This window comes from Hippopotamus amphibius, chromosome 7, assembly GCF_030028045.1.
Source record: "Hippopotamus amphibius kiboko isolate mHipAmp2 chromosome 7, mHipAmp2.hap2, whole genome shotgun sequence".
In the NCBI taxonomy this organism is placed as follows: Eukaryota; Metazoa; Chordata; class Mammalia; order Artiodactyla; family Hippopotamidae; genus Hippopotamus; species Hippopotamus amphibius.
Window position 1 is genome coordinate 97791807 of NC_080192.1, and position 25570 is coordinate 97817376.

Consider the following 25570-nt stretch of genomic DNA (forward strand, 5'->3'; position numbering starts at 1 on the left):
TCTTCCCAGCGCAGGGCTCAAACCTGTGTCCCCTGCATTGGCAGGCAGATTCTTTACCACTGCGCCACCTAGGAAGTCCTTGCCTACCCTTCTAAGTGAGGCTTTCTTCCGTCATTCTCTAGCCTAGCCTGTGCTTTGAAAGAAAGGAAAAACACAAATTTGATCTTTTGCAGACTACTTTTCTGGTCAGGCACCCTGGCAGGTCAAGAAAGAAGACACAGGTATGGAAGAACACTGAACTAGTTGAAGTTTGGAAACTTGAGTCTATCCTAATTTTGCAACCAACTAGTTGGCATAATGACTTTAGCCTCTTTAGAGCTCAATTTTTATCATCTGAAAAAGCAGAAGACACTTTGATCATTTTCAGCTGTTTAGAATTCTATAATTTCAATATTTTTCTTAAAAGTCAATTTTGTTGAAATATAATTTACATATAATGAAATGCATTTCATTTTCAGTATGCAGTTTCAAGTATTTTGACAAATTTATACTATTATCAAGTTATAGACCATTTCCCTCATCGAAAAATGGAATTTCCATTTCCATCAGAGTTCCTGCCCATGCCCCTCTGCAGTGAATCCCCCTGTCCTAGGCAACCACTAATCTAGTTATTACTATAGATACAGTTTTTCCTATTCTAGAATTTCAGGTCAATGGAATGATACAGTATATACTCTTTCTAGCTTACTATTTTTTTTTTAAATCATGATAAGATATGTATAACAAAAAATATATGGAATGCAGGACTTCCCTGGTGGTCCAGTGGTTAAGATGCTGCACTCCCAATGCAGGGGGCACGTGTTCAATACCTGGGTGGGGAACTCTATCCCACAGACCACAACTAAGCCTGCAGGCTGAAATGAAGATCTCGTGTGCCACAACTAAGATCCAGTGCAACCAAATAACTAAGTAAATATTTTTTAAAAATACGGAATGCTTCATAAATTTGCGTCATCTTTGCACAGAGGTCATGCTAATTTTTCCTGTATAGTTCCAGTTTTAGTATACGTGGTGCCAAAGTGCGTATGTAAAACCCAGTATCTAAAGACTTCTTTCATACGTGGATTTGTTTTTTGTTTTTGCATGGCATATTTTTGTGATTCACTCCTATTAATGCATGTTCAAGATATTTTAAATATATTTTTAAAGCAAATAGTGTTTTTAGCCTGGATAGTTTTCGAATATCACCAGTCAAATATTAAAAATTTAAATGAACTTGAGTAATTCCTTGATTTCACATGGTATCTGTTTATTAGCAAAGAAAAGGGTCCTATGCTATTTATTTTCAGAATCAATTGATTTCACAAGTGAGAACGTAATGGTGGCCCATGTAAGGATGGTATCAGAACAGGGCAACAGGGATAACTCTATGGCAGCAGGTATAGGCAACCCGTTGTGAGGAGAGCACTGGGGAGAGTGGCAGGGGCAGCATCATGGGGTCAGGATATTGGCTCATACAGGGGATTCAACACATAATAAAATATATTTCAGGGACTTCCCTGATGGTGCAGTGGGTAAGCCACCGCACTCCCAATGCAGGGGGCCTGGGTTTGATTCCTGGTCGGGGAACTAGATCTTGCATGCATGCCACAACTAAGAGTTTGCATGCCCCAACAAAGAGTGTGCATGCCGCAACTAAAAGATCCCGCATGCCACAACTAAGACCCAGCACAGCCAAAATAAATAATTAATTACATAAATAAAATATTAAGTATATATACATATATTTCAGATAATGGTAGCCAGATTTCTCACTGACAGAAGAAAGAAACAAAAACAAAAAGGGAGAAAGTTAGATGAATCCTGCAGTATTGAACTGGGCTTGGAATTATCAATGTGAATTAATAGCTTACAATATTAGCTCTGACCACCGAGTGGGCCTGGAAGCAGAACTATCCCAGTAGAAATGAGTATACTCAGGACCCAGATGTTGGTTTCTAAATAACAGTCATCACTAAAAGGAACTAGTGTTCCTCAAGTAAATAGCTGATTCCAAAGAGGAACAGGAAAATACAAGTTGAGCTTGGAACATCTTATTGTGCCAAGAAGTATGGAATTACTAAAAATAAATGATGGAGAGATGCCAAGAGGACTCAGGATCCAGCTTGAAGGGGCTCCCACTGGCCAAGTCTGGGATAATTTGAGCATCAAAGTAATGATAGTTATATATTATAACTCACTGAATTAAATAGAATCCATGATATAAACAAATGAATAAAACATGGGGAGAAGAGACAGCTTTTTCTTATAGTAAGAGAGGAATAGAAAAATACCATTTGGCAACTATCATAGTAATAATTGAAGAAAGAATTATCAATGGGTGCTAACACTAGTAGATAAAAATATGATGAATTAATATTTGTATAGTTTCAAAGTATTTCCATATAAAATACTTATTAATTACAAAGAAGAAAAATAACTTCACAATGGAGAAAATTAGAAGACATCATCTTAATCAAGTGATCAAATTTAACACCACCAACAGTATACAAAGTGGCACTATGTATCACTCAACAGGATATGAGTGTTCATTGGACAAATCCAAACTGAGGGACAGTCTACAAAAATACTATGTCTTATAATCTTCAAAAATGTCAAGGGCATGAAATTCAAAGACTCAGGAACTGTCTCAGATTGAAACAGTCTGGAGAGACATGACAGCTAAGTACAAGCTATGAACCTAGATTGGATCCTTTATAGGTAACATAAAGAATATAATCAGCAGAATGGCCATCGTTAAAAAATCTACAAACAATAAATGCTGGAGAGGGTGTGGAGAAAAGGGAACCCTCCTACACTGTTGGTAGGAATGTAAATTGGTACAGCTACTATTGAGAACAGTATGAGGGGGTCCTTAAAAAAGTAAAAAATAGAGCTACCAAATGATCAAGCAATCTCACTCCTGGGCAAATATCTGGAGGAAACCATAATTGAAAAAGATACATGTACCCCAACATTCACTGCAGCACTATTTACAATAGCCAAGACATGGAAGCAACCTAAATGTCCATCAACAGATGAATGGATAAAAAAGATGTGGTATATATGGGAATTCTCTGTACTATTCTTAAAACTTTTCTGTAAGTTCAGAATTATTTCAAAATAAACTTTTTTTAAAAAAGGTTAAATCAATTGGTTTCATAAATTTATTTATTTATTTATTTATTTATTTTATTGACTGTGTTGGGTCTTTGTTGCTGCACATGGGCTTTCTCTAGTTGCGGCGAGTGGGGGCTACTCATTGTGGTGTGCGGGCTTCTCATTGCGGTGGCCTCTCTTGTTGCAGAGCACAGGCTCTAGGTGCGTGGGCTTCAGTAGTTGCGGCACATGGGCTCAATAGTTGTGGCTCACAGGCTCTAGAGCTCAGGCTCAATAGTTGTGGCACACGGGCTTAGTTACTCCGCAGCATGTGGTATCTTCCTGGGGCAGGGATCGAACCCATGTCCCCTGCATTGGCAGGCAGATGCTTACCCACTGCGCCACCTAGGAAGTCCTAAATCAATGGGTTTCAGAAATCACTTTAAAAAATACATATTTACTATCTTGGCCAGAATTCCTTAGAATTCTTTTTTTCTTCTTCTAGAATTCTTTTGGATCTGTTAGGATGCATTTGCCTGCAAGTAACAGGAAATCCAACTGAATTGTCTGAAACAATTGAAAAATAAATAAATAAAGGCATGTTCTCACAAAATATTCTGAGGTAGTTTAGCCAAAGGGTTAACTGCCAGCCCAAGGCTTCCATTAAATTGTTCCCCTCTTCCATCTCTCAGCATAGTGGCTTTGCCCTCCTCTCTTAGTTCTTCTCATGACTGCAATATTGTTTCAACGACTCCAAGCTTAATGTTCTGACATTACAACATCCAAAAGCCTGAAAGGGAAGAAAAGTCCATCCCCTACTCATGCCTATTTTTAAACGTCAGGGAAAATTTCCCGGAAGCGCTACAACAGACTTTCCCTCATCTCTCATTATCCAAAATCACATGCTCATTCTTAAATGAATCACTGGCAAGAGAATTTGAATCACCATTTCTAGCCTGGACCAATCAAAATTCATCTTCTGCAGCTAGTAAAAGGTCAGCTTCCTTTAGAAGCATTTTGCCACTTAATACCTGAACAAAATTGGAATTCTATCAGCAAAGAAAGAAGGGATGGCTACTGGGTAAGCAATCAGTATTATCTGCCACATAAAGCTCCTTAATTTGATTGAATAATCTTTAAAGATTTCTTTAGATAGCTGTTTTCCAGTGTATAGGAAAGTTAAAAGAATATGTTATTTATAGTGGATTAATGAATTTACTTCACCACATTCAGGGATTTGATTTTTCTGAATCCAACTATAACCAGTTCAAACCTGCACTCACAGTCCCCTCACCCCTTTGATTCACATCGTTCCCAGTGCTGGCTTACCCAGACACATAATTCATTTAGCAAGTCACAGGCTGCCTCTCAACCTCAGCAGTCCCTGAGATGGATTCACATCTTCATCTGATCACCGTCTATGTGGCCCAGTAGAGACCAAAGTATAGCTTGAAGGGAGTAGGAAAGAAGAATGAGCAATGGACAAAGGGACTGTAGGGACGACCCTGACCCCTTCCCACATATGTTGATTCTAAAACTTGAAAACCAAAAAAGAATGTTTACATTACTATGATTGCGTAAATACTGTTCACTGAAGAGCCAAAGACTTTTCTCTGATTGTTCTTTCTTCTCTGGTGCCAGTGCATGACTGAAAGAAGGTCCTCTTCATGTCTCTCCTCTGTTGGGTGCCTTGTTTTTGGGGTAACCACACCTTCTTTTTCCTTTTGTTAGTGTATTACAAACACAAATAACCTCCTGAGAAAGTATGTGTGGAAGGTAATCTTCCTGAGTCATTGGTTAACTAAAGGTCTCTCCACTCTGCTCTCACACCTGTTAGTTTAACTAGGCACAGAATTCCAGATACAAAGCATTTTCTCTTGAGAATACAATGTCATTTCAACTCCCTATACTTTGACTATGGCTTGGTGTTTTCTCTCTGTGGAAGGTTTTAGAGTCTTCTCTTTATCTGTGGCATTGTGAATTTCACTATGATACAGATACATCTTGCTTTTTGGTTTGTTTTTTTTTTTTGGCATCACTTACTTTTACTTTTTACTGTAAAGAGGACATACAAGAATTTTAAGAAATGATGAATATAAGACAAATCAGAAGCACATTGAGTTACTAAACCCATTTTTGTACACATACACTAAAATTCCAAAAATAGAGTATCACTAAATTTGAGAAACATAGTAGCACTATCATATATACACAGCTCTCACAGAGATCTATCTGGGTCATCTCTGAATCTTTTACATACACATCACTGATGCAAAAAGCCTGCAATTGAACTTCTACTCTCAGTTGTCCTTTTCCTGATATATGGTTAAATATTTAAGGAACTTTAGAGATATGAAGAAAATGTTTTGAATGCTAAGGGCTCTCTGTGCTTTATTTTGAACAATTGTGCACTGTACCTTTAGAAAAACTTTTGTAGTCTGTTTCTAGCTAAGATAGTGGAAGACTATTCTAGTACCTTTTTAGTCAGTTTATTTTTTTCCTACTCAGTTATTTGAGGATAAAGTACAAAAATAGCTTGGGAATCAAATCCCATTTTTATATTGTTAAGTTCATTATAAAATGCAACTCAATTTTTTAAAGTCACTAAAAGGACACTTTCTGCAGCAAAAAAGGGCTAAGTTCAGGTTTTTGTTGTTCGACAAAGACACAATAATGCAATACATACATCATGTAATCATTACAGCCTAAAGTGAAAAGTATGCAGTTTAGGGAGAAACAACTCTGCAACTGTTTGTTTCTTGTCTCCTTCCCAAACAATGAGGAGAATCTCTTGTCATTTTATCTATGTATTTCTTTTTTAAACCTTAGTTTATATGCTGAAAGTTTACTAACCTATGTATATCCAAAACGTGTAAGGCACTTTTGTACACACAGTGGCTTATCAGTGGTTTAGCTGAGTTCTTCTGCACACAGTGAATTGACTTATTCTAGGTAGTTGACAACTGTGGACAGAACACTATTAGGGTCTCTTTCCTCCCAGCTTCTAGTATCTTGAACATTTCTGCTGTATTGCTAGGACTCAAATCACAGAGTGTGCATGGCTGCTAACTGCATACTGCATAGTATATATTCATTGTAAGCATGCTGTATAAACATACCCATAATGAAACTATTATTTTCCACAGCATATGGAAACCCTTCCTTCAAATCCGATTGGCCTAAATGACCAATCATATAGCCCCAGTATTGATGCTATAATAATATCGGGAGTATATGCAACGCCCACATGCCCTTTTCTGTATTTTACCTACTTATCTATTACAAGCCACAGATCCTTACTTATGATGGTATCGTGTCCAAACCCATCTCTGACGGCAGCAGAGCAGATAGATGTATTCCCATGTGTTATCACTTAAATTTTCACCAAATTTTTCACTGGCCTGAATTCTGTTTCTGAGTATCCTTGACTGTTTTTTCCCCATTCAACGTGCTGATCATTTGGTGAGCTCTTTCAATCTAGAAAGTTGTGTTTCTTGGTTCTAGAATTTTTCTGGAATTATTTCATTGATGATTTCTTCCCTTCTGATTTCCTCTTTCTGAAAGTCCTATTAGTTGGATGTTGAATATCCTGAGTTGAACTTCTATGTGAATTATCAAAAGGTCCCAATCATCACTTTCCCCCTACATTCTTAGCTATTTCCCCCTTCCTTAGCTATTTCTATCTTTGCATTTTTAATTTTAGATAGTAAAGGCAGTTCTTCTTATTCTCTTCTTTTCTCGTGTTATTTTGTATTTATTTTATGGATGCAAATTTTCTTGAATTCTTCTGAGGACACTTATTAAAATCATTTTTAAATGTTCTATTTTGTTACCTGAATTAGCTTTTTCCTCTCAGGTTATTTTCCTCTTTGTTTATACTGGTCTCTCTCTGTTGGGCTGTTTCTCTTCAGTGTTCCTTGGCTGTTGGTCACATTTAAGAATTAGGCAAGAGGAAGCCTGTCCACAACTCTGTGCTCCTGGGTAGGGCTCTCTCCTAGCATGTTTGTTTCAGTGTGAATGACAAGAAGCTGGGCACAATTCTACTAGGTGCCCCACTCCAAGTCTGCTCTTCTATTTCTATTTCTCATTTCAGCCAGTGGCTTTTCCAAGAAAAAAATCTTGAGATTATCCTCAATTTTCCACTCCTGTCCTACCATTTCCTAAGTCAGTTTCCAAGTTTCATTGATTTTATTTCCTAAACACCTCTTGACTCTCATGCTTCCTATTTTATCCCCACTGTGTTCACTGTATGTGTCAATTTGGCTCTGTTACAGTACCCACTGAATTGATAATTGCGACAGGAAGGAAGGGGGCAGGGCACAACCATTAAGAACAGGACACCACGGGCCTCTTGCCTCTTGTCCTCCGAGATGGCCCACAATCTGTGGAGTGTGTTTCTCTCCAAATAAGTCTGATTCTTACCTTAAAAAAAAAAAAAGAACAGGATACCAGGAAAACTGGTTAGAACCTACTAGCTTCAAGATGGCAGAAGATCTGACTTCCAATAAACCTTGAGCCTTGTTATATGCTCCTTGTAATAATTAGCATAAGCTAAAGGACACACCCACAGGTGCCATGAGTCTTCTGAGGCTGACCATAAAAGGCCAAAAAGTGGGTGGTGCCCCAGTTCCTGGAAATCCCTGCTCCTTCTCCAAGACAGTTGGAATATTCCTCCTATTTGTTAGCCTGTGAAATTACCCAGTCTATAAAAACTAACCACCCCCACACCTCTGGGCCACTCTCAGTTTCTGAGATGATCCACACTCTGTGGAGTGTGTATCTCTCTAAATAAACCTGTTTTCACCTTACTATGGCTCACTCTTGAAATCTTTTTTGCACAAAGCCAAAGACCCTCACTTGGTGGCTGGTCCCAGGGACTCACTCAAGACCTGGGACATGACCAACCTCTTGTGCTCCATTTTTTCCTACAACATAATGATTTCAAAATAAAGTTTTTTAAAACCAAAACTATGTAAAGAGTTATGCTCAGAGAAGCCAGCTTCTCCAGCTCTAACCCCTCCACCTCATTCCTGCTCCCCATAAGTAACCAGTTTTGTTATTTTTTGGTTGACCTCTTCTGTTTCTTTTTGCAAAAATAAATAAATGTATTTGTTGTTGAACTAATATAGATATATTAAGTAAAATAGTGAATGTATTGTTTAAAAATAAAATTTAAGCAATCTTGAGAAGGAAAAATGGAGTTGGTGGAATCAGGCTTCCTGACTTCAAACTATACTACAAGGCCATAGTGATCAAGACAGTATGGTACTGGCACAAAAAGAGAAAGGAAGATCAATGGAATAGAATAGAGAACTCAGAAGTAAGCCCAAACACATATGGGCACCTTATCTTTGACAAAGGAGGCACGAGTATACAATGGAAAAAAGACAGCCTCTTCAATAAGTGGTGCTGGGACAACTGGACAGCAACATGTAAAAGAATGAAATTAGAACACTTCCTAACACCATACACAAAAATAAACTCCAAATGGATTAAAGACCTACATGTAAGGCCAGACACTATAAAAGTCCTAGAGGAAAACATAGGCAGAACACTCTTTGACATACATCAAAGCAACATCCTTTTTGACCCACCTCCTAGAATCATGGAAATAAAATCAAGAATAAACGAATGGGACCTCATGAAACTTAAAAGCTTTTGCACAGCAAAAGAAACCATAAACAAGACTAAAAGGCAACCCTCAGAATGGGAAAAAATAATTGCCTATGAAACAACGGACAAAGGATTAACCTCCAAAATATACAAGCAGCTCATGCAGCTGAATACCAAAAAAGCAAATAACCCAATCCACAAATGGGCAGAAGACCTAAATAGACATTTCTTCAAAGAAGACATACAGATGGCCAACAAACACATGAAAAGATGCTCAACATCACTCATCATCAGAGAAATGCAAGTCAAAGCCACAATGAGGTATCACCTCACACCAGTCAGAATGGCCATCATCACAAAGTCTGGAAACCACAAATGTTGGAGAGGGTGTGGAGAAAAGGGAACTCTCCTGCACTGTTGGTGGGACTGTAAGTTGGTACAGCCACTATGGAAAACAATTTGGAGGTTCCTTAAAAAACTACACATAGAACTACCATATGATCCAGTAATCCCACTCCTGGGCATATACCCAAAGAAAACCATAATCCCAAAAGAAACTTGTACCATAATGTTTATTGCAGCACTATTTACAATAGCCAGGACATGGAAGCAACCTAAATGCCCATCAACAAATGAATGGATAAAGAAGATGTGGCATATATATACAATGGAATATTACTCAGCTATAAAAAGGGATGAGATGGAGCTATATGTAATGAGGTGGATAGAACTACAATCTGTCATACATAGTGAAGTAAGTCAGAAAGAGAAGGACAAATATTGTATGCTAACTCACATATACGGAATGTAAAAATGGTACTGATGAACTCAGTGACAAGAACAAGGAAGCAGATACAGAGAATGGACTGGAGAACTCGAGGTATGGGAGGGGGCGGGGGGTGAAGGGGAAACTGAGAAGAAGCGAGAGAGTAGCACAGACATATATATACTACCAACTGTAAAATAGTCAGTGGGAAGTTGTTGTATAACAAAGGGAGTCCAACTCGAGGATGGAAGATGCCTTAGAGGACTGGGGCAGGGAGGGTGGGGGGGACTCGGGGGGGGGCATCAAGGAAGGGAGGGAATATGGGGATATGTGTATAAAAACAGTTGATTGAACCTGGTGTACCCCCCCCAAAAAAAAATAATAAAAAATAAATAAATAAAAATAAAATTTATCAGATTCTTGTTCCTATTTCTTTCTTGAACAAAAGACTGTTGCTCTATACAATTCTTACTTCTTTGCTTAACAATATATCCACATCAATTCACAGAAATAATCTTTGTGTTCTTTTCAGTGGCTGTTCAGTTCTCTAATGTGTTGATGCTCTATTATTCAACCAGTTTCCTGCTGTTGGACATTTGAATTGTTTTCAAATTATTGCTATTGTGTATAAATAATGCTACAATGACTAATTTTATGTTTGAATTGTTTTATATTTGTCAGGATGTAACTTCATAGTAATTTCCTAGAACTGGCATTGCTGGGTCAAAGAATAAATGCACATGTATAGTTGCTAGATATTGCCAAATTCCCCTCCTTAAGGCAGTACCATTTAATTCTTTTCGATTTTTGTCATTTTGATATATGAGAATGGGAACTTTAGTGCAGTTTTAATTTACATTTCTCCCATAATATATTGAGCATTTTCTCATTCGTTTGTTTGAAGGTCATTCATATATTTTTTTCTGTGGATTGTCTATCCAGTATTTTGTTCTTCTTTCACAAGTTTTTATCTTTTTATATTTTTCATCTTTACTTTTAAATGTTTTTATATATTAGTGAGATTAGCTATGTAATAAAACCTTTAATATTTTCTCCAGGTTGTAATCTCTCCTGATTGATTGATTGATCTCATTTTTTAAAATTTATTTTGGCTGTGTTGGGTCTTCTTGCAGCACGCAGGTTTCTCTCTAGTTGTGGCACGTGGGCTCCAGAGCGTGCAGACTCAGTAGTTGCGGTGTGTGGGCTCTCTAGTTGTGGTGCTCAGGCTCTAGAGCGTGCAGCCTCAGTATCTGCAGCACATGGGCTTAGTTGCCCTGCAGCATGTGGGATCTTAGTTCCCTGAGCAGGGATTGAACCCACCTCCCCTGCATTAGAAGGTGGATTCTTAACCACTGGACTACCAGGGAAGTCCCTATTTATTTATTTTTTGTCATTGTTATTTTATTTTTTTAAAATTTATTTATTTATTTATTTGGCTGTGCTGGGTCTTAGTTGCAGCACACAGGATCTTTAGTTGTGGCTTGTGGGTTTTTTTCCAGTTGTGGCACGCAGAATCTAGTTCCTTGACCAGGGATCAAACCCAGGGCCCTGGTCAAGGGAGCAGAGAATCTTAACCACTGGACCATCAGGGAAGTCCCAGCCATAGAGTTATATTTTATTTGTTTAAATTAATTAATTTATTGGCTGCCTTGGGTCTTTTTTGCTGCACATGGGCTTTTTCTAGTTGTGGCAAGCAGGGGGCTACTTTTCATTGTGGTGTGCGGGCTTCTCAGTGCAATGGCTTCTCTTGTTGCAGAGCATGGGCTCTAGGCACGTGGGCTTCAGTAGTTGTGGCCCATGGGCTTAGTTGTTTCTCGGCACGTGGGATCTTCCCGGGCCAGGGATTGAACCTGTGTCCCCTGCACTGGCAGGCATGTTCTTAACCACTGCGTCACCAGGGAAGTCCAAGTTATTATATTTTAAACAGTAGTTAATGTTATCAGTCTTTTCTTTATTGCTTCTCCCACTCCCAGATTATAGAGGAATTCATATACATTTTTGCTAGTACTTGTATGATTTGATTATTTACAAATAGCTCTCTGATGCTTTGAGATTTTATTCTAGTATATGAGATGAGGTATAGTCCAAATCTATCTTTTTCAAAATATTCAGTTGTCCCAATGCTTAATTTACTAAAAGTCTCTCTTTTCCAGTGGTTTGAGATGCCACCTTTGCCATATGCTAAATTTCTTTATTTTCTTGAGTCTATTTCTGGACTCTACTATGTTTTAGTGATCCATACACAGTTTCAATTGTAGAGACTTTATAGAATGCTTCCATATCTTGTAGGGCAAGTCTATTCCACACACTAAACTGCATTTGTTTTTCAAGATTTTCCTAGCTCTACCTGCATATTTATTTTTCCATATGAACTTCATAATCAACTCATCAAGTTCCATGAAAAAAAAACAGTATTTTTATTGAGATTACAGTAAATTTGTATATTATTAGGGAAAAATGAACAGCTTTATAATATCAAGTTATTCTATCCATGAACAAAGGCTGCTTTTGTAATTGTTCAAGTAAAAAAACAAATGTTAATGAAATAGAAAATAAAGATACAATGGATAGAATTGTAGCTTAACAGGAAATGACCAGTCCATACTGGTGATTATTCTTTTTTTTTTTTTTTAAGCTCTTTATTGGAATATAATTGCTTTACACTCTTGTACCAGCTTTTGAGGTACACCAAAATGAATCAGCTGTATTTATACATATATTTATACATATATCCCCTCCCTCCCGTGTCTCCCTCCCACCCTCCCTGCCCTGGCCCTCTAAAGCATCACCCATCCCCCTGTTGATCTTCCTATTTTATGCAGCAGCTTCCCACTAGCTCTCTGTTTTACAGTTGGTAGTGTATATATGTCTATGCTACTCTCTCACTTCGTCCCAGCTTCCCCTTCACCCCCCCCAACCCCGTGTCGATTATTCTTTAATAAAGGTTTTATGGCTGTAGTATTATCACAGGAGATAGTCAACGAGGTTAAATTTACCTCTATCCAGGCCCTCTGACTTCTGTCTGTATAATCCACAGTTTAATATAGACAATGTGGGTTTCACAACGTCATATATTACACAAATTTGTGGAATGTTAAAGGATTTTGCAATATACATCATTTCTCTAAATAAAAAAAAAGGAGAAATAGTCTGTCAGTTTGCTAGTTAGCTGAGTATCTTTTGTAAACTGTTTTGCAAGTTTGGGACAATTTATGTATTTGCAAACTAACTACTGTATAGTCTTGCCAGCAGGGCGCTAAAAAAAAGCTCTCTGTACTAAATTTTTAAAAATCATGATCTAGGAATGAGAAAAAATGTTTTCATGTCAGCAAAAGTGGTCTGTAACTAGCCTCATGCATTCCATGAGGGTCAGTATTGATCTCCAAATGTTCTGGTTTGTGTGGGTGGGGATTGAGGGTGGGAGGGAATGAGTCATAATCTTAAATTTCTTCATCCAATGGGTTGTTTTTTTTTTTAAACGCTGGTTCTTTGAAAACCTGATAAAATATATTAGCCTCTGAAAAGATTAAGAAAGAGAGAAGGCAACAGGAAATATTAATTAGAAATGAGAAGTTTCCATAGATGGAGAAATAGGTGTGGCCATGTGATTAAATTCAAAGCACCTGAATTTGAGGAAAAGGGATGTGAGCCACTACCAAGCCTGCCCCACAAGTTTCTCACAAGGAATCCTCTACTCTATCCCTGCCCTCTGATGAGCATGGCTACTCGGAAGCCTGTTTTGAAGAGGGTAGAGCCAGAAGATGATAAGAGCCTGGGTCCTCAAATCACCAGTTCAGGAAGCCGCCTGATAATAAGGAACACCTATTTGAATTTTATTCAAATGAAAGGCAATCTTCTATAGTGTTTGAGCCATTTTGGGGTTTGCAGTTAGAATTACCTTAAACCAGAATTTCGTGTGTAATAAATTCAGCATCTCAAACGAATGGAGGAAAGAATTCTATCCAATACGTATGTTTATTGACACCATGGAAATTGGGTAGCCATCTGAAAGAAAAATAAAGTTGCAGCCATACTTCACACATTATACCATGAAAACTTTCAAATGAATCAAATACTTAAATGGGAAAAATAAAATCATACAAGTTCTAGAAGAAAACATGGAGAATTTCTTTATAAACTAAATGTGAAAGATCTTTCTACATGTGACTCAGGATGGAAAGTCATGAAAGATTAGATTGATAAATTTGAGTAGCTAAATGTAACAACTCTTTGAATGGCCAAAACACACCATATACCAAGTAAAAGTACAAATGATAAATAGGAAACATCTTCACTTTACTCCCTCAGCCCTAAGGGGGGTGGTGGTGGCTATAACTGCAATTACTCTAGAACCTCAGTGCCCTCTTTACTTTTTTTAAATTCTCAATTGCCTGTTTAACCAATTTCCTTTTTTTTTTTTTTTTTCCAGCCACGTGGCTTGTGGGATCTTAGTTCCTGGACCAGGGATCAAGCCTGTGCCCCTTGTAGTAGAAGCATGGAGTCCTAATTACTGTACCACCAGTGAATTCCCTAATCAATTTCTAATATTAACACCCATCTACTGAAACACCTAGTATGGCTTCTGTTTCCTGACATGCAATCTTTTTATAGTTTTTAATTTTTAAATCATGTAAACTATTTTTAAAAAATAAGAAAAAATAGAACAAGGTGGTTAGACTTACTCAGATATAAAGGCCTTTAGAAAGCCATAGGAATTAAGACACTGTAGTTCTAGCACAGGATTAGACAAAGACCAATGGAACAAAGTAAGGATCCCAGAAAAGCTAATACATACATAGAAACATGATATATATGACAGGCAGCATTAAAAATCAGGGAAGAGGGACTTCCCTGGTGGTGCGGTGGTTAAGAATCTGCCTGCCAATGCAGGGGACATGGTCCGGGGAGATCCCACAAGCCGTGGAGTAACTAAGCTCATGCGCCACAACTACTGAGCTCACACGCTGCAACTACTGAAGCCCACGCACCTAGAGCCTGTGCTTCACAACAAGAGAAACCACCACCATAAGAAGCCCGTGCACCGCAATGAAGAGTAGCCCCTGCTCTCCGCAACTACAGAAAACCCACGTGCAGCAATAAACCACAGCCAATAAATAAATAAAAATATTTTTAAAAAAATCAGGGAAGAAAGTATGAATGAAGCTGAAATCATTTTATATTTCATGGAAATATAAATGGAAATGGAAAAAAATAAGAATTGGATCCCCACTTTGTACCATACATGAAGTCAATACCAGGTAGATTATAGATCTAAGTGTGAAAAGGCAAAACTTTAAAACTCTTGAAAGTAAATATTGGTGTAAATATGTGAATAAGAAAGGATTTCTTAAATATGATGCAAACAGTACTAACCATAAGGGAAAAAATTGTCAACTATGACTACATTAAAATTAAATTCCATGCACAAAGGCACCTTAAACAAAGTGGAAAGAAATGCCGCAGTCTGGAAGAAGATATTTATAGTGCATAGAATCAATAAAGGATTAGTAGCCAGATTATAAAGATACCCTACAAAATCAAATTTTAAAAACTCAATAGAAAAATAGGCAAAGGATATCAATAGGCAGTTTTCAAAAGAGTAAACACACGTGGGCAATAAACATCTGAATATATGCTCAACTTTAGTAATAATCAAGGGCATGTAAATAAAAATAACGTCACCATTTCATACCCATTGGACTAATAAAAATTAAAGTCTATCAGTACCTTGGTAATCATTCACAAACATTCAGACCCTTAAGGTAGGAATGGGGACTCTTTGAGGTGATCACATGTCTTGTTTTGGTCAGTTAAATGTGAGCAGAAGTGATGTGTATCACTTCTGTGCAGAAACTTTCACAGCCAGAGTGCGAGCTCTTTAGTTCTTTCTCTCTCTCTCAGAAGCTTATGTCAGAATGAATCCTCCCAGCCCAGGTCCCCGAGTGACTGCAATGAATAGGCCTTCACCATTGAGTTGCCCTGCACTTGCAGCAAGAAACAAACCTCTGAATTAAGTCACTGGAGGTTCTTGGTTACTGTGGCTTAATTTAGTCATCCTGACTGATATAACCTTCATCGCTGGTGAGGAAGCAGAACAACCGGGACTCTCACATACTGCTAGTAGCAGCCCAAGCTGGTACTGCAACTCTGGGGAAGAGTTTGGAAACCTTTAGTCAATCTGTGCAACTCATGTATACACAAGGACAATGATCAAAAGTTTTTATTGCAGCAGTATTTTAAGAAAAAAACTGAAAATAAACTCAATGTCCATTGACAGGAAATATATTTTTGTAGATTCATAGAATAGATGACTAAAGAGTAGCTAAAATAAACAGAAGCTATCTGTCTCAAAATGTATAAATCTCAAAAACATAATTTAGAGTATAAAAAATTACATAAGATGTATAGCATGAGTTCATTATTTAAAGTTTAAATAGTATATTATGTTGTAGATACATAGGATACATAGTAAAAGTATAACATAAACATAATAAACATCACATTCAGGCAAGTGTTTACTTCTGGGAGAGGAAGAGCCGGAAACAGTATTATTCATACAGGGTGAGGGTATTTGGAATGTTTCATTTCTTATAAAAAATATATATCATGCTATTATGTTAAATTGCTGGGTGGTAGGTTCCTGAATATTTGTTATCTTCTGTACTTTTCTGTCTAGTTGAAATATTTAATAATAATTAAAAAAAAAAAAAGAAAGAAAACACAGGCAAACAACAATAAAAAGAAAGAATATCTATAATTCTGCCTCACCTGCCCCATCCCTGAAACGACCTCCATTAACATGCTGGTGTAAATCTGCCCAATGTTTCTCTGTGTCTTTTTGTCTCTGCGCAGCCGGATAGGAGGAACAGGGTGGTAAGTCTTCAGATAACTGTGTGAGGACAGTGCAGAGTTTAGCAGCCTAGATATTTTGGACCTTAACTTACTCATTTAGAAGATGTAGTTTTGCTAAGTTAAAATATTTATTAAAAGGAGAAATTTCATTATTCTATAGGTAAGAATTTGCATAAATTCATTTCCCATCACTTATTTTGATTTTTTAAACATTTTTGCTTTCTCAATTTTTCAGAATTAGAGACTTCTAAATGCATATAAAACCTATAGAATAAATACACATAAGCATGGCTATGAGAATAGGCAATTCTGGCATTGAAGAAGGACGTCAAATTTAAACTTGATCTTTTAAGTGGTGTTCCTTTTTTTTCTGCCTTTCTTCTTTTTTCTCATTTGCCTTCTAGCTTTCCTTACCCATTTTAGCTAAAATGTCTCTCATCAGCTCTTTCCCCAATATTCTGTTTCCTTCTACAAACAATATGCGTATGCACACTTGGCAAGGAAGACTAAGCAAACTATGGTTTCCTTGCACTTTTAGCGCCGCCTTGTGGCAGCATTCTGGTGTCAGAATCTATGCTTTCCTGATTTCTTTTTATGCTCCTGAACACAACTCTGACTGAGGCTTACAGTGTTAGTCATTTAAAGATATCATTTCACACAGTAGTATAGTTCTCAGCCTGTCTGCACAATAGAGCCACCTGGTGACCTTTAAAAAAAATACTAACCTAGGCCCACTCCAGAACCACTGTCAGAGAGACACTGATTTGTTGGACAAAGCTAGATGTCATTTAACAAATACTCAGCTATTGTACACCACTTACTGGGAAAAAGTCATGTTTCTTCTGTGAGTATATAACTCCATATACTCACGATATCATATGACTACTTACTGTTAGAAATGAATACACTTTAGAGACCCTCCCTTCAAGTATTGGTCCCTGATGTAAAATAATTCTGACAGTTGCCTACATTTCTTGCTGAAGCTTCACTTTTTCTTAATTTTTTTGAAATTCTCAGTGGCATGTGGGATCTTAGTTCCCAGACCAGGGATCAAACCCGCACCCCCTGCAGTGGAAGCTTGGAGTCTTAACCACTGGACTGCCAGGGTAGTCCTTGAAATTCTCATAATTTCAATGGTCAATAGCTTCTGGTTGGCTCAAAAAAACTTCTGTTAAAGAATTTTTGATGTGAACCATTTTTAAAGTCTTTATTGAATTTGTTACAATATTGCTTCTGTTTTATGTTTTGGTTTTTGGCTGCCAGGCTTGTGGGATCTTAGTTCCTCAACCAGGGATCAAACCCCCCACCCCCTGCTTTGGAAGGCGAAGTCTTAACCATTGGACCACAGGGAAGTCCTCAACGTTTTTTTTTTTAATTTGGGAAAATATATTATCTACAGACAAGCATAGTCTAAAACAAGGACTCACCACTCAAAATTAATAAACGTGAACACTGTCTTGTTTCATATATAATGTTACTAATAGAGCATACTAATAACAGTAACAAAAGCAGTGAGAACGTCTGAGTGCTAAACTGTGGCAATGTTGTGAATGCAGCACAATTTAGAGAAGAGAGAGGTCATCAGATTCATGGAGGAGGTGAGATTTGAACAGGGACTAGAAGCAAGGGGGAAACTTCAACAGGTAGCAAAAGAAGAGAGCAACCTAGAAGGGGAACAGCATGAGGCAAGGCTGAAAATGGGAATGAGCACAATACCATTATTTCTAAACAATAATGGTCTAATAATATTTTACATTTTTTGAGCACTTACATATGTCAGGCAGTGTTCTAAGTGCTTTACGTGCATGTGTTACCTTGTTTAACACAGCAATATTGTCATCAAAGGCACATTGTCAGGTCATTCTTTTCTGTTGCTCTTGGACAAGTTGTCATGTCTGGGACTCAGTTTCTCCATCTGTAAAAAAGAAAGCAGATAATACTGCTCTGTGCATGGATGTGCATATAGGCGAACACAAGAAGAGACCAAACAGAAAATGACACACCTGTTAGGGTAAATTGGTAGATAAATGGTAACTCTATTATATTTAACTTCTTTTGAGGAACTTCCAGACTGCTTTGCAAAGTGCAAAATGGCTGCTCCATTTTATGTTCCCACCAGGAGTGCGTGAGGATTCCAATTTTGCCACATTCTTGGCCACATTATTAGGTGGCTTTTTGGTTATAGCCATCCTACTGGGTAAGGAGTGGTAACTCACTGTGGTTTTTATTTGCATTTCCCTCATGGCTAATGATTTTGAGCATCTTTTTAAGTGGTTTTGGCCAAATGGCTATCTCCTTTGGAGAAATGTCTTTTCAAATCCTTTACCATTTAAAAAACTGGGTTGTCTTTTTAATGTTGAGTTGTAAGAGTTCTTTATAAATTCTGGATATAAGTCCCTTATTAGATACATGATTTGTAGATATTTTCTCCCATTCTGTAGGCCATCGTTTCATTTTTTTGATTGTGTCCATTGAAGCACAAATGTTTTTAATCTTGGTAAAGTCCAACTTATCTATTTTTTCTTTTGTTGCTTGTGCTTTTAGTGCCATATCTAAGTATCCATTGCCAAATCCAAGGTTGTGAAGATTTACCCCTGTGTTTTCCTCTAAGAGTTTTACAGTTTGCTCTCACAAATCTATGAGGTCTTTGATCTATTTTGAATCAATTTTCGTGTGTATAGTGTGAGATAAGGGTCTAACTTCACTCTTCGGCATGAAGCTATAGTTTTCCCAGCACCATTTGTAGAAAAGACTGTTCTTTCCCCACTGCATGTTCTTGGCACTATTGTTGAAAATCAGTTGGCCATAAATAGATGGGTTTACTCCTGGACTCTCAATTCTGTTTCATTGATCTGTATGTGTATCCATATGGTAGTGCCACACTGTCTTGATTACTGTGGCTTTGTAGTAAGAGTTGAGCAGAAAGTGTGAATCCTTTGTTCTTTTTCAAAATTGTTTCAGCAGTTCTGGGTCCCTTGAGTTTCCAAATATACTTTAGGATTGGTTTGTCAATTTCTACAAAGAAGCCAGCTGGGAATCTGACAAGAATTGTGGTGAATCTGTAGATCAAGTTGAGGAGGACGACCATCTTAACAATATTAAGTGTTCTGATCCATGAACATGGGATAATCTTTCCATTTATTTAGATCTTCTTTAATTTCTTTCAATGATATCTTGTACAAGAGTGAGTCAAAAATTAACCACACTCTGGCTCTAGAATTTAATTAACTTTTAGAAAAGACAAATACATCATTTTTCGACATAATCTCCTTGCTTTTCAATACACTTTGCCCATCTGTCAACAAGCTTTTGTATTCCCTCATTAAAAAATGTTTTAGGCTGAGCTGCAAGCCATGAATGCACTGCTGTCTTCACTTCTTTATCAGAAGTGAATCCTTGTCCTGGTAGGGCTGCTTTCCAGGGACCAAACAGGTGAAAGTCCGATGGAGCAAGATCAGAACTATAGGGAGGATGCTTTAACACCTCAAAACGAAGCTTTTGCAGAGTGTTGACAGTGTGGGCAGAAGTGTGCGGACATGCACACCCTCAGACCGCAAAAAACGAATCACTGCACGCTGCTCTTCTTTTCATGCAAATCACAAGTGAGGCACCCATTTTTGCTCGCACCAGTTACAAACGAACTAATGTAACATGTTCACATCTGCAGAGCAATGACTGGGGAGACAGTAGCTTTGAACTTGGAAAGTGCTAATAAGACAGCATGGCCAACAGAAGTTTTAATATAACTGGAGTGAGGATGATTTTTGACTCACCCTCGTAGTTTTCAGAGTATACATTTTACATTTCTTTTGTGAAATTTATTCTTAAGTATTTTATTCTTTTTGATGTTATTGTAAAGGGAATTTTTAAAAATTTCATTTTCATATTTTTCATTGCTAGTGTACAGAAATAAGGTAATTTTTGTATATTGATTTTGCATCCTGAACTTAATTATATGTTCTGGTAGTTTTTTAGTGGATTTATTGGGATTTTCTACATACAAGATCATGTCATCTGTGAATAGATACAGTTTTACTTCTTTTCCTATTTGGATATGTTTCTTTTTCTGACATGCAAGACAAACTGCAAACTAACAAACAAAAAAGAAAGACGGGACTTCCCTGGCGGTCCAGTGGTTAAGACTTCACCTTTCAATACAGGGGGTGCAGGTTTGATCCCTGGTCGGGCAGCTGGGATCCCACATGCCTTGGGGCCAAAAAACCAAAACATAAAACAGAGGCAATACTGTAACAAATTCAATAGAGACTTAAAAAAAGAAAAATAATGAAGTTAGATTTGTGATTTGTACAGAAATAAACTATGATGATGTAATGAGAGTGACTTGGGTTGCTACCTTAGATTGGGTACATGGAAATGCCTCCTTTGTGGAAATGATATCTAAAATCTGGATTATAATAGACCTCAAGACAGTGGGAACAGTAATGTGAAGGAAATAAACAGTGGGAACAAGCCTACTTATCGTAGGAACAGGTAGGCCATGCGACTGGAGGGGAAAGGAGACGGAGAGGCAGCCAGGGGCTAGGCTGTGTAGGACTTTGCAAACGCAGGCAATGGAAGTTGGATTTTTTCCTAGGTTCGATGAGCTGCTACTGGAGTGTGATTTAACCTGATTCACATTTCAAAATTACTGAAGTTGCTTTGTGGATAACAGAGGTGAGAATGGGAGCTGCAATCACGAGGCTTGGACATGTCAGTAACTTGGAGTGGATTATGAGGATGGAGAGAAACAAATGGATGTAGGGTATATATTGGACTTGCCGATGAATTGGATGTGGGGAGTGAAGGAAAAAGAGGAATGAGTAATTTCTAGATATTCGGCTTGTGCACTTGAGTGGGCAGTAGTGCCATTTATTGAACAAGCAGGGAGTTGGTGGTGGGCTGGGGAGAGGGAGGCACTCCAGGAGAGAATGTTTCAGGCAATCCAAGGTAAAATTGTTTCAAGGTGTTGGAATGTGCTGATAGGCCTAGACTCCAGTCCCAGAGTGTGTGGATTACTTTAGCTCCCTGAACTTTCTTCTCCACCTATGAAATGGGGGATAATACCCAATTTGGGGGTTATTGTGAGGCTGAAGTAAATAAGACACTTAAGAGAGCTAGCAGTATTCTCAGCAACTACTAATTTAGCAACTATTCTTCTACACCACCTCTAGTTTGATACGAACTAGTCTTGTCATAGACAAGTAGTAAAAGCAAAACCAGCTACATTTTCTCAAGGAAAGATAATCTTGGAAGGAGAAGTGCTTATAAATTCATGCTGCAGCCTCACTCTCTGCTGCAGTAGACCTCTTTGAAGACAGCACAGGTCACTCACTACCACATATCAGGAAATAGTTTTCCTACCTAGCTCTTCCTACAAATCCTGTTTACACTGCTTAAATAAGGCAAGATGTTTAGTATAACAAAGTAACAAATGATGCCACAGCAACCACTGAAGTATTAGGTGCCTCTTTTCTTTCTTGCATTAAACAAACACACACATCAGTTTTAGCAACTCAAGTTATAGGAAGAGGGATATCAATTTAATTCCCAAATATTAAAATAACAGGGAATTCCCTGGGGGTCCAGTGGTTAGGACTCCACCTGCTCACTGTTCAATCCTCTGTGGGGGAACTATGATGGCACAATAAAAAATAATAATAGTTAACATTTCTGGCGAGCTATGATTAGCCAGAAAACACTGTGCTAATTGTTTTAGATGTCTAAATCATTTAATCCCCCAACAATCCTATAAAGGTGGAAATAATATTATTCCCATATCATTCTCCCCAATAGATCAGTTTTAAATGAGAGGGTTGGTCAATTAGAATTGAACTGGCTAAGTCTCCCCAGGGCTTTTTACTGAGAGGTGTGAAAAGGTGAGGTTCATAAAAGTTCCTTAAGGAATAGTTGAGGGTTGAAGAATTAACTTGAGGTATTGGAAATAAAAGGATTTTTTTGTTGTTTGTTTTTATACTAAGTTTGGTAGTTAGCATGACAGGGCTTCAGCCTCAGCTTCCAAAGCTCTTAGCATATCTCACAGAACCTGGCTGAGTGTTCTGCAGGACAACAACAAAATGATCCAACAGTATGGAATCAGCACTGTTACCAAATTATCTTTTCTGCAGTATTTTATCCCTCAATGTTTTGCTGAATCTTACCAGGATAATCTCATTTAAAACAATCTTAAAATTTACAAAGTTCACCTCTTCCATAAAAACCTCTGATCTAGAACCCATCTGAATATTTTTGAGAAGATGGAGTGATTCAGATCAAGGGAATTTGCAAACAACTTTTGTCATTAATGTTTATTTCAATTAAATGTGAAATCAGAATTAATGTAAGATAAAATCTCAAAGTATTTGGCAAAATGAATGTTATTATGAGTTTGATTAAAATGTTTGTGGTACCTGTGCTATGAACTACAGAGACGTCCACAAAATTAAAAGCACACACTGAAGAAAATCAAATTCTGATAAATTCTGTTTGTAAAAATCAATTCAGTGGTACAGTCCCCCCAGGGGAGAAGTAATTTGCCTTGTTATCATCGATTAAAAATCAAGTGAGAATATTTTCCTCTTACTTGTGACCAGTCACAGCACCATATAACATGTACAAACCTAAATCCTTTTGATCAGAGTAAACTAAACAAGATTCTGGCATTTAACAGGGTGTACAGATCATGTAGTATAAAACATTTTCTTTTGAAAATAAAAATTTTATAATCTATTTCAAAAACATTAAACAACTGAAAAATATATCCACTACAACAAAATTTCCAAACAGAAGTTCAAAACTCTTGGCAAAGACATACAGTTAACATCAATAAAATCTAGCTTCATTTATCAACTAAAACACTCATTAAAAATAATGATTTCTGTACGTGTAAACTGAGTGTAACACTTCGACATTTCAACAGAAATTGCTGTTCTGCCATAAACTATCAAAGTCTGTTCTCTAACAATTTGAAGAAATTTCAATTATAAGGCAAAGGAAGACTAAAAATAGAGTGCATCAAAGTTTTTCAGGGACTTACATATAAGTAACTTCTAAACACATAATTTTTATATGCTATGGTTTGGAACAAGTTTTCCCTGAACACTCTTTCTGCTTGGTTAGAAAAATTAAAACATGATCTATATAATAGAATTTGATTTTGATTTTTCTTGAATATATGCAATTTTTCATCCATCAAATGTATTTGGGAATCTTTCCTTCCAGACATCTCTAAAGTATAACTAATTACAACTGTTTTAAGGGGCTATTCAAATGGCTATAGAAATATGTTTGAGTTTTAGTGCCCTGAGAACTGCACAGTGTCTCGTACCAACTGAAATGACTTACTACCCTAAAACTATCAATAGTTATTTTAACAAATTCAGAATGGCATTAACTTCACAGAGGGAAGAGGCAATAGTAATTCCAGCTCAGATGACCAATAAATAAATATTAAAAACTAAAATAAAAGTTTGATTAACATTGTGTTTTCTATGGAATAATGCTGAAAAAATATTAACCCTTCTGCCCAACACAGGAAATGCTTCATCCTGAAAATTTATTTAATGTGGTCTTGAGATGTCACTCCTTAACAGTCACGCAAACTTAAAATTAGCATCACTGGAAACTTCATAACACAAATTGCAGTTCTCAATGCTATCCCAAGATTTACAGCCCAAGACATACTATAATCAGTGCACATGTACAGTACCACTACCAGCTGTGTTCCCCAAATATTTTAAAGTCTTAAAAAACTCTTAGCTACTTGAGAGTTTAGACCTCTCCTCTTTCAAGTAAATAAAGGGATAACAAATACTAGGAGCCTTAACTATGCAAATTTGTAAATACTAATTTTCTACATAGCCTAGCATCACACCAAAGGAAAATTAGATTTAAGAAGTTTCATATTTACAATTAGATTTCATAAGACCTAACTACATATTTCCCTTAGCACTATGATTTACGTGGCTCGTAAGAACAATTAATAAATAACTTAAAACATTTAGAAGTCATCGTTCTGAAGATCTTCAAGAAGTGAGCAATTTCAGATGTCCAGAGGTATATCTTCTGTCTTCTTAGTTATATTTTAAGGTGCTTTACACAGGCCGACCTTGACCAAAACGACTTTTAGACCTATATTTTTTAAACAGAAAAGAAGGTCAAAGGTACTTCTAAAACAATAAAAAGTTCCTACTGCTTTAGGTTATGTTTGCTTGACAATGTCAAACTTTAATGAAACTTCACGTAGCTCCATAATCCATTTTCAAAAATTCTTGCAGTGAGATGTATTTTGGAACTCAGATATTTTTTAATTTGGGGGAGATAATATGTACATATATTGTATATTATGAATCTGGAGCAGTGCCCCACAACCAAATAGATCAATATTCCTTCAGTGAAACAAATGAGCATTTACATTAAGTGGGATAAATAAAAACTATAAATAGCACCATAGTAGCTCAGATCAGGCTTGAGTTGCCACAAATGTATGAAAAAAGCTTTTGGCTTTCTAAGGTTTCTGGATTTCAGAATTGCAGATGAGGCATTTGGATGTGTAGTATTTAATGATCAAATCTCGGTAACTGTTAATCTTTCAAAGAAAATTTGTGCTGTAAAATGACACAGGACATACAAGTTAGATTTTATTAAGAGAAATAGAAAAAGAAACAAGAAAGGTTTCAATGAATTATATAAAGTAGTAATATATTATCTACAAACAGTATAAAAATTCTGCTTAATTCACACTATAGCTTACATTTTTATCAGCAGTTGGTTCAGAACAGAGCTGACAATAAACAAGAGACTTTTTTAAAAAGTATACTTTCATTAAATTTTGTGATCATGACCTCTTAAAGTCTTAACTTTTAAGTTAAAATCTGGTTCTGATTAATGTCTTGATGACCTAATGCTCAAAACAAAATAAAACCAAACTCAAATTATATGCTTCTAGTGTTCATATGTTCTTTCCCTAAAAAAAAAAAAAAATCACCTCAAAGCTAGCAGTTTTCTGCCCTGGAGTCTGAATTTGTGAAAATCTCCTTAACTGATCAACCTGTTTGATCATACAGCCTTAATTTAGTATGTCCCCAAATTATTATTACCACAAAGCTTTTTCATATTAATAGAAATAATCCTTAGAAATTCTTCCATGAAGCCATTTTTGGGAATGGTGTCTTATACAGTGGGCACAGGCATATGCATGGGAAAGTGATTACCTCTCTCACCCCCATTTTAATTAATATACATATTTAGTTTTTTTAAATGAAA

The 25570-nt window shown here is 36.9% G+C and overlaps 2 protein-coding genes and 1 pseudogene across 10 annotated transcripts in view; all 3 read right to left on the reverse strand.

The window, feature by feature from the left end:
- The window catches only part of C7H2orf74 (chromosome 7 C2orf74 homolog), a 53706-nt gene extending 38115 nt beyond the window's left edge, over nucleotides 1–15591 (reverse strand). The window contains exons 1-2 of the mRNA XM_057741915.1: nucleotides 15461–15591; nucleotides 13356–13462 (exon numbers count right to left, since the gene is read on the reverse strand). The gene's annotated coding sequence lies outside the window, so the exon portion shown is untranslated. The remainder of the gene's footprint in view (nucleotides 1–13355; nucleotides 13463–15460) is intronic.
- The window catches only part of SANBR (SANT and BTB domain regulator of CSR), a 93244-nt gene that overhangs the window by 12084 nt on the left and 55590 nt on the right, over nucleotides 1–25570 (reverse strand). For 5 of the 9 annotated variants that reach the window (XM_057741907.1, XM_057741911.1, XM_057741913.1 and 2 more), the window contains one exon: nucleotides 22309–24436. In XM_057741907.1, coding sequence (XP_057597890.1) covers nucleotides 24400–24436 — 37 coding nt within the window. In that variant the 3' untranslated portion in view covers nucleotides 22309–24399. Of the gene's footprint in view, nucleotides 1–4407; nucleotides 4527–13326; nucleotides 13463–15841; nucleotides 16347–18123; nucleotides 18225–22308; nucleotides 24437–25570 lie in introns of those variants that run through there. The other 4 variants (XR_009054718.1, XR_009054717.1, XM_057741910.1 and 1 more) reach the window with 4 other exon arrangements.
- LOC130857897 (U6 spliceosomal RNA) lies at nucleotides 923–1023 on the reverse strand (annotated as a pseudogene).